Raw genomic sequence first — 10,126 nt, 5'->3', positions numbered from 1 at the left:
TTTCAGTGTCAGTGCTGGTGTTCAAAATGTGTTTCGTGGCGACGACAATGATTAAAAAAATTGTGTATTAAACTTTTGTGATGTGTAAATATAAAACATAATCCTTCCCAATTCCCATCCCAAAGAGGTAACAGAGAACAAACATTTTATTGAAAAAATATACAAATTATCAGTAATTTGTATATGACATTTTTAAACTGATTTCACATTCACTTTGTGGAATCTCTCAAAATATGAATTCTTTGTATCTATTTAAACCTAGAATCATGTTCTAACTGAAACTATTTAATTTTATCGGTGATATGAGTGGTACCGCAAGGTAAATCCAAACAAACCATATGTTTGTATGGTTTGTTTGGATTTAGTTTGTAGAAACAGCATATCAATAAAAACAATACCTTTCTTGAATCTTCACAAAAACTACAATGTTAATAACAGAATATTTCACTTATCTCTCAAACATTTCTAGCCATAAATAAATAATCTAACAATACATAGCAATTAGAGTTTATTCAAGTATAAATAATTAGAGCAGCAGTATGCGCTATGAACAATAATTAATAAGATATTTCCCTAACAGGGATTAATCTCTCAGCAGGTAGGAGTTTCACAACACAATCTGTACAATAATCTGTTCCGGCATTATCTGTCCACCTGGCCCCAAGAAATCCAGTCTTTTGACAACCCACACACATGGTCTTAGTCTGATATACTGGTGTAGTTTCATCTAATATTCTTTGCTCTTTTGCAGACTTGAGCAACTCACACTTAAACTTAATACTATTTTTATTATCTATAGGAGCGTAACTCTCTTGAGTGTCATTGCTATCTATGTCCTCCATTTTGACTGGAACATGCAACTGTGGGAAAAATGTAGACTTTTTGTAAAATATTGACTTATTTTTGTCCCGAGAGACCCGTTTTGGTGCTCGTCCTGGGATTGGTAACCCGGCTTTGGCTAGTTTTGCAAAATACTTCTGAATTCTACACATTACTTGGATCGGAGTCCTGGTACCTAAGTCTCTTGCTATTTTCTTATACCTTCTTGCCTCTATGGGCTCTTCTGGGTAAATCTCTAGCAATTCTTCCAATCTCTTTTGTTCCTCACATGACCATAATTGATTAAATGTTTCAGGTTTGTTGTCTGTAAACTTTCTACCTCTTACTTTTATGGTATCCAAGTCATCTGTATTGGGCTTAGTATCCATAAGCCCATCATTATCAAACATAGATGGATCAATACCATATTGACTCCAATCTATATTTGGAATGTCAGAAATTGTTTGCCGGGGTGGGAAACTAGCTTTACCAGATTTTAAATCTTCAAGGAATTTTAATGGGTCAGCTAATGCCTTACTTTGTGCCTCAGCTAATTGCTCAATATCTTTTAAAGCATGCACTTTCTGAGCCTCCAGCTTGACAATGTACTTGAGTAATTCACAATAGTCCTTATTCCCTCGCAACACTAGGTGGTCAGTTTCAAATGCAAATTCTCCATCTGACTCTGTACTTTCAGCCTCTGTTACCTCTATATTCTCCATACTTAAGTCTGAAATATACAAAGGATACATTAATATATAACTGACTTCAGTCCATATTATGCTGGTTTGAGGAGAAGCAATATGATGTCCAGTGTCAAAATTCCAAGCAGCCCTAAACGTTTGAGTATAAAAATTAAGAATAAACTTAGTAATGTTCATCACAAGAAATGTAAACCAGAGTATCGAAGCAGTTCGCTTGAAGGATGGACTGGCCGGTAAGTATGTAATTGTAGTCAATTGATATTAAAGTATTTAAAAAAAAGGAATAGCTTTGTATTTATTTGTGTAATCACATGTTTTAAGTGTTATGCGATAAATATTGAATTTCATGGGTTATAAGTACTCACCAAAATTATTTCAATTATTTCAAGGGTCATTTATGTTGTGCGAAGAAAAGGAAATGTAAATAAAACATTGGTTAATTACACACTACATGACATTGACAGTAACAGCTGACTTTTGTCAACTGTTGCCAACCACCCCTGATGAAATGGCGCTACCCTAAGGACTAAAAACTAAAAGCACCTGATTGTCAAGATTAAAATTTATAAAAGCACGAAGCCTTTTTATTCCATAAAGCAACTTAGCGAGCAAAAAAGAATCCATCGAGTTTTAGTTTTTAGTACTTTTTTAAGTTATTATCTTATTTTTAAGTAGTATTTATACCTAAATGGCGATCCCAATCAAAATGGTCTACTATAAAAGAGAGACAAATAAACATAAAAAAAAAATTTTCTTATTACCTTAATTTTTAAATTTATTTTGTTGAAATATCGCCTTTTTCCTTAAAATGGGCATTAAGCGTTACGATTCCGAATTTTAGGTGCTGCTGCTGTCGTTACCTTAAAAGCGCTACAATGCTGAGAGTGCTATGTTGGTAATACTGTTTTCGTTAGGTCGGGCATGCGCACTAAACTAATCAATAATGAAGTAGGTAACGCCCTCTATACTCGACGGTGCACAACGCTAGTACAGTGCTTTTTTGTCAAGTGTGTAGTATGGTTTAAGCGCTAAGGAGGTGCTTTTTTGTAAAATTGTTATTAAGAACAAAAGTGGAAAGCACTGTAAAAGTACCGTGACATCTAACTAGCCTGAAGCAAAATAACAATTTTTACTGTATTTACAGCACTTCCACTTTTTTACCCAGATTGGTAATTCAGATACCTAACTGCAGTTTACATCGAGAAAAAATCTTATTAAACTAAATAAGGCTTACACGACTTGCCTCCACTTAACCGAATTTATTAAAAAAAAGAAGTTCCTTTTGGAATTTTATTTATCACTTTTGAACTTAGTACAACAAATAGGCATGTTTCTTAATACTTTATTTATTTGGCTCGCTGGCTAAAAGCGACCGTTGTACCTACTTGTATCTACACACTTGGGTTGGTACTCCTTCTTGAATAGAGGCTTGTGTTTTAATTCTTACGACGCTGGCTTTTACGAAGAGGCAATGGCGTCAAAGCACTTTTACCTATTTTTTGCAGTTTAACCCTCAATTGTTGTAGGCAAGGTAAATATTTATATGGTTAACTTTTTATTTCGGGCATAGTCACTCGAGTTATATAGTTATATACCTATGTGCAGATTGGTTGAAATTCATCATAAAATATTATTTCCCTGATTCAATTATAACTTGGTTCAGAGCCTGTCACGACCACAAGAAGGGTTCCGTTCCAATTTCAATTCATAGAAACTTGCCCTCTGCAACTAACTTGAGAAATTCCTTATTTCCAATCGAAAATTGTAGTTTAATTTGATTAAAAATTGCCTAGAATTAAAGAAGCTTACAATTTATGAAAAGTTTAAGAACGATACCTACATGTAAAAACTAAAAATGTCGTTTAATTTTCTACTTGCTTGGAAAGAAATAAAAAAAGGTTTTTTTTTAAATTGTGATTTTTTAAGTTTAAATCGCTTAAGTTTTGTAACTTGGAAACTCGAATATAATTTGAAAATTTCGTTACGCGACAGGTGAAAATATTTTGGAGAACCAATTTAAAATTTCCTATTTTCAGTTCAGCAATTCATATGGATTCGATAAGATCTTATGCAATTTTAGAGGCGAGTGCTTTGTGCAGCTTGGACAGCTGCCAGGGCCAGGTCTCATTGCAGTCATGTCAACTAAGTAAGTTCTACTTGCTTTTTAGTTTAATCAATAATTAAAAATTGAATGAGCAATGTACCATTATTGTGAATTGATAATGGTTTGAGCATAAAAGGTTCGTGATATATATAGTCACTATGCCTAAGCTGGCTAAGATGACGTGTGATATGGTCAAGAGAAAAAACACACACACACCACACATCAGAACCTCGTTATAAAGCAAGCTGTATGAACAAAGAGCATATAATTATTATGATTTATAAATCATGTCACAGTCTATAGACTGTTCATTTAAAAATCTGTCGGATTTCTGTTGAACCATAAAAATATGTTTTGTTCTATTTTGATCAAAGAAAACTTAACAAATATTCAAAATAAGATGGAATCAACTAAGCAAGTACTCATAGAAATCCTATTACGATTTCATAAAATTTATGTTAAGAATTGCGTAGCAATCACACAAGTCGTTAAAAAGGTTGGCCACAATATATACAAGGGAAACAGTATGTAATCCACCGATGTAAACCGACTTTGCGTTTCGCTCTTATTTATAATTTATAATTTATAATAGAAGATATAGAATCATAACATTTTTAATAATAAGTAGACAGTTAAGTTCTGTAATGGTCACCTTTGAAAGCTCCTAAATTATTTATTTTTTACTTATTGCCTCACTTCCATAAAATTAACTTTAAGTATAATTACTTATTTATTATTTTTTTAAAAAAATTATAACAAAATTGCTTATACCCGCAACTTCGTCCGCGCGAATTTAGCGCCACCTATAAAAGAATACAAGTTTTTCGCAAATCCCACGGGAACGAAATGTAAACTCTTTTCTCGAAATATACTCATATATTATTATATTATATACTTTGTCATTTATTTTATTGTTTATTTATGCAAGTAGTAGCATGTATGTTTAGTTAAATATTTTAACTTTTTTTATGCACACGCCATATCGCTTCAAAATTCATTTCTCCTTTCATGGGTGTATTGAAAGAGATTTCTATTAAACAGTAATTCTAGTACTTATTTCTATAAGTAGCACCTTTGTATTAGAATTACTTCTATAAGTAGCACCTTTGTACTAGAATTACTGTATTAAAAGCTCCTGTATATATTTTGTGTACATTAAAAAATAAAGTACTTTTTGTCTTTCTCCAGACTCTAAATTTATATATAAGCAAAATTTCAAGAAGATTGGTTCAGAATATAATGCATGAAGAGACAACAAACAACAAATAAACTTACTTTCGCATTTTTGTTGTTAATAGAAATATTTCACCTATAGATACATACCTGCCTACCCCTCCGGGAAAGAGGCGTGAGTTTATGTATGTATGTATAGATACATACCTACCAGATGGCTAAGCGCACAATTTCACTGGAACAAAACCACGATAAATTTAACTTCTGTGTTGTTTGTATTGTGGTATAGCTAGCACTCAATTAGGAAAATTACCTCGAACCTACACCCACGCCCGTTAATTGCGTAAACGTTTATGTCACTATGATGTAAATGTGTCCATGTGACGTGTGTAGGTACCTACCTTAAAACGTTATATGTTTCAGCACATCATCATTGTAAGCACAAATTAAAGAAGAACGTTGTTAATAAGATTGTTAAAATTGTATAATTCTATTCGTCATATCTTTTTTAACTGTTTTTTCACATCATCATCCTTTTGGCGTTTATAAAAATGGCCGAGCTGCAATTGTCATCGAAATTCGTTTAGTTCACTAGAATTTACGTAGATGCGTAGCAATCGTAGAGTTCGTAGCACGCGGCGTAGTAGGTACTACATACTCGTAGCAAATCTTCTGCGCTACGATAACCTTCTTTGGCGACAACTGAATTATTTCTGGCAATATTGGTTATTTTCTACAAGAAGAAACAAAAGCGTTTCCCAGTAAATTAATCATTGTAGCATAAATTTTTATTTACTGTAGGTATTTGTTATTTTAACGGTAATGATTTCTTAGCCCTAGTCGTAATTATGCCATGCCCGAGGCCATGGCGGGAGGAACATTTTTATTTTAGAAAGCGAAACATAAAAAGGTTTTTAATGAAGTTGTCATTAAATGATACGGATTGAAATATTGCCCTTGGCAATTTATCAGTGCACAGTTCGTCAAATCATTAGACAGTTTAAATGTGCCTTATATAATTATTTAAGCTGTAAAGAATAACAGATCTAGAGTTCTGAAGCATATCATATATACCTAAGTATATTGGAGATATTGAGAGATTTTGCTTAGTTAGAAGAAGTTTTTTTTGTGTGTTCACACACACACGTTCAGATAGAGTTATAATTTTCTTTTTACTATTATTTTACTCCTATTGCTTAATCGATTGCAATAAGTATATATTTTTGAAATATATTAAATGCCCATAAATATTTTCCAACATACATACATATAGCCATGTACACATATCCCTTGCGGGGTAGCTTTTTGGCTCGATGATAGAATTGAGATTCAAATAGTGACAGGTTGCTAGCCCATCGCCTAATAGAAGAATCCCAATTTTATCAGCCTATCCCTTAGTCGCCTTTTACGACATCCATGGTAACGAGATGGAGTGGTCCTATTCTTTTTTATTGGTGCCGGGAACTTTTTCCAACATGTTTCAATTATTTGTTATTCGAATTCGAAATTTTTTCTATGCTACCGATTAATGGTGGTCAGATAAGTGTGATGCTTACAGTACTTACATGAGATCGATACATCGTAACACTTTCACGTGATCACGTCTTTTTCCGAATGCAAAGTACTCGTAAATCCATCCTAAGCCCGGATTCAAAGGAATTTCCCAAATAAACTAAACACAATCCGTAAGGCTTTGTGTTACACAATGAACGATCGATAGCCTAAACTTTCTTTGCTGGTACAACGCAAGCCTTTTTTAATCCTCTAACGGACTTGCCACACTTTAATTTAAGGATTCTTTCTTTAAAATAAAACATATCTTTAAAAATATAACATAATATTTTTAACAGAGATATAATAATGATGGAATTATATAAAATGTCATATAAATCTCTGAAACATGGTTGAACGGCATTTATATGATTAAAAATTATTAAGTACATACATTAAAAATCATTGTACCTTCTATAATAATACCAAAATGGTAATTTTAAATTTAGAAAACCCATTTTGCTTTGTATGGATTGGATTATGTAATGCCGTAAAGAGCTAACTAACTGCCTCATGCATGCGATTCACTGTTTTTTTTTTAATTGCTTCCCCTGGATGTTAATAACTTCAGAGACTTTAACTCAGCGCTTTTGAATGTGTGTTGAAGAATAAGTCCAATTACCTTTTCCATCCAAATTTTTTGAAGAGAAAATATTTGTATTTTCATTATTGATATTTTGAATTACGAATAAACTCAAAGACAAGGCAAACTGGAGTAAGATAGGCCACATTCTACGGGAATTAACGGGAAATTGGTACTTCTCGCAATAAACTAGTAAAGTAGGTACTTAGTATATTATAAATACAAGTTCAAAAGGTTGAACCTGTTAATAGGCCGACATAACGTGCCTATGAGTGGGCGCCGTGACGCAGCCCTGATCATGATCATCCGTTTGAGTAAGCCCACGTGGGAAAAACCTTTATATCCTTAGCAACATTCGCACGGTTGGCCTAGGACAGTTCAAACTTTATTTTTAATTGAAAGGTGAACAATGACAAAATTTAACAGTGAAGTGGGTTGTTGACAGTGCAAAGGTCAGGTCAGGTCAATAATGAACCATTGGAAGGTTAAATGGTTTACTCACAAGGTCTTTTGCGCTATGCTATGGAACGTATTTGTGAATGTTTTTCTAATGTGAACTCTTTGATGGTCAACTTTAAGTGGTTATGTAAGTATATAGCTACAGGAATATATAAATAATGCATGTTTGTATAGCATGTTAATGTTATGTAACTAACATAAACACTGCAGAAACCTATATTTGTTCAATTAATAATTGTAGACAAACATAACCAGTCCTAGTTATATAAACAAAGGTGATTACATAATACGTACTAGTTTTGCCCGGGTCTTAGAATGTTGATATGAAATTTCACACAGTTTTTTAAAGCCATAATATATTACTGTTTAACAAGAGACATGAAGTCTTGCCTAGTCCGATAAATGTCCAGTTTAAAATGATCTCTGTTTAGCCAATTTATGATATAAGATGTAAACTCATCTTTCGTTGGGTTTTTTAAATCATAAAAATTATCCTTTTCATTTTGTTTTAGTAATATTCCCAAAAAGCACTTTTCTTTTCAAATCAAGTTTCCTTTTATTTACCTAACTTTGTGACATCTTTTTTATACAGATCGACTGATTTTTTTTTTTATTAGAAGGTAAGGGAAGTTTGCTACAACATATTACTGAAAACACATTCACTAGTTTTTTTTTTGTGTTTAGTGGGGTGAACGCAGTGTTTAAGGAATGTAAAATAATTTCAAATAAACTCGGACAAAATATTACTGATTAATCATTATCATATTAACCATTAACGTTGAAAATTACTCTGCATTTTCATGGCCGTGATTATAACTGTTCAAAACCTATGTTTATCGATTATATCAAAGAGATACGCATATTAATTTACCCATTAACATAAATCGGTTTGTAATTATCAGACGCATAATTTTCAATTAAAAATAAACGTGAATATTTTAATAACTTATTGCAAATCATGATTAATTATATAAAGATAATACCTACCTACTTACTTTGCCTATCGTCAAACTATCCTCATCCATCCTCTTGACATGTTCAAACCACATTAAGATACAATGATTGAAAATATTTTACAATGATTGAACATTACTTTTACTTATATCTTTTAATTGAAATAAGCTGTGCCCGGTTTGACTTTTATCCTTAATGGACGCTACGCTGCGTAACTATCAAAGTGTAAAGTTTGCTCCTTTTTAATATTTTGTTACCTTTAAAGTAAGTTTAAAGGATATATTTCTAATAATTGTTTAAAATTTATCTATTCTTCTGTAAATCAAGTTATATTGGTGCAATAAAGAGTCTTTATTATAATAACCGGAAATTAAAGATCTATTTTTGAAAGCAGCAATCGTGCACGCAATAAAAGCTACCCTGATCTGATACCTTTTGTTACAATCAGACAAGATGGATGACTGACAAGGGCGTATGATTAGAAGAACGATAGCGACCGGTAGAGCACGAGGTGCGACTTTGTAACTGTTTGATGCCAAAAAAAAAAACATTTAACAATAATATGATTCAATGGCAATTTAGTTATCTCATCGGGATTTTGGTTGCCCATTGACCTATAGCGTCAGGGGTAAAGTCACATTGTGTCAATAATCTGAAACTATAGGCCATTGTTTGTGTGTAGAATTAATCAATTATCAACAGTGAGTGAGCTGCTCCCGCGTCAGTTCAATGATATAAGTAAATGCTTTGTATACGGGACTCAAATTCAACAATGTATATTAATTAATATGACTAGCTTTGCCCCGTTAAACTAAAATTGTTATTGTGTTTCCGTAGAGTGAACCAAAAAATTACCTTAGTCTTTTTTCAAGGTCTAAAGTCTAAACAATATGTGTGATAAGTTTCATTGTCGGTCAATGGTTTAAGTTCAGTGTGAAGACAAACTTATAATATTACACACATCACATCACATATAATCACGTCTATGTCCCTTGCGGGGTAGACAGAGCCAACAGTCTTGAAAAGACTGATAGGCCACGTTCAGCTGTTTGGGTTAATGATAGAATTTAGGTTCAAATAGTGACAGGTTGCTAGCCCATCGCTTAAAAGAAGAATCCCAAGTTTATAAGCCTACCCCTTAGTCGCCTTTTACGACATCCATGGGAGAGAGATGGAGTGGTCCTATTCTTTTTTCTGTTGGTGCCGGGAACCACACGGCTTATAATATTAATTGGGAAAATATGAATTTTCCCATTATAATTATGTAGCTTTTGACCTGTAGTTCCACTCGAGTTTAGCTAAAACCGTCATAAAAACGAAGCCTTTGTCGTTTTCCAAGGTCTAAACATAGAAACTAACATGCTATTGCCTGTATGCAGGTAAAAGGTCCGAAAAGACTGAAAGGCCACGTTTATATGTAAAGTTGTATTGCAGGCTTTTTATGAGAAATCAAATGTTGCCCATAAAGCTTGTCTAGCGGTGCATAGAGGCGTGTTAATCCCAACACTCATGTATCGGAGTAAAAGTTGGGTATAGCAGAAATGGCATGTAAGTAGAATAAACGCGGTATACATGTAATAAATGACATCAAGGGTATGAACGGTACAAAATTGAGTGAGAGTATGAAGAACAACATTTATATATGGGAATATTGTTACATGAATGAAGATATAGTAGCAGATACAGAAAAAGGAATGCTTAGATAGTTTGTTAGAAAAAAAAGTGATTACACAAGGCGAGTGTAAATAGAAATGTTAAAAGGGGAAGGCCTAGACAAAC

At 33.0% G+C, this 10,126-nt stretch overlaps 1 protein-coding gene across 1 annotated transcript; it reads right to left on the bottom strand.

Annotated features, from left to right (window-relative positions):
• Positions 1 to 491: 491 nt before the first annotated feature.
• Positions 492 to 1,992, bottom strand: LOC106129356 (ZZ-type zinc finger-containing protein 3). The gene is made up of 2 exons (XM_013327890.2): positions 1,889 to 1,992; positions 492 to 1,549 (listed from the first exon to the last, which is right to left on the bottom strand). The coding sequence occupies exon 2, from the start codon at positions 1,539 to 1,541 to the stop codon at positions 558 to 560; it is 984 nt and encodes a 327-aa protein (XP_013183344.1). The 5' UTR covers positions 1,542 to 1,549; positions 1,889 to 1,992; the 3' UTR covers positions 492 to 557.
• Positions 1,993 to 10,126: the final 8,134 nt, after the last annotated feature.

The sequence above is a fragment of the Amyelois transitella genome, chromosome 4 (assembly GCF_032362555.1).
Source record: "Amyelois transitella isolate CPQ chromosome 4, ilAmyTran1.1, whole genome shotgun sequence".
Classification (NCBI taxonomy): domain Eukaryota; kingdom Metazoa; phylum Arthropoda; class Insecta; order Lepidoptera; family Pyralidae; genus Amyelois; species Amyelois transitella.
The sequence above is the reverse complement of the archived record's forward strand: the minus strand, read 5'-3'. Positions and strand labels throughout refer to the sequence as shown.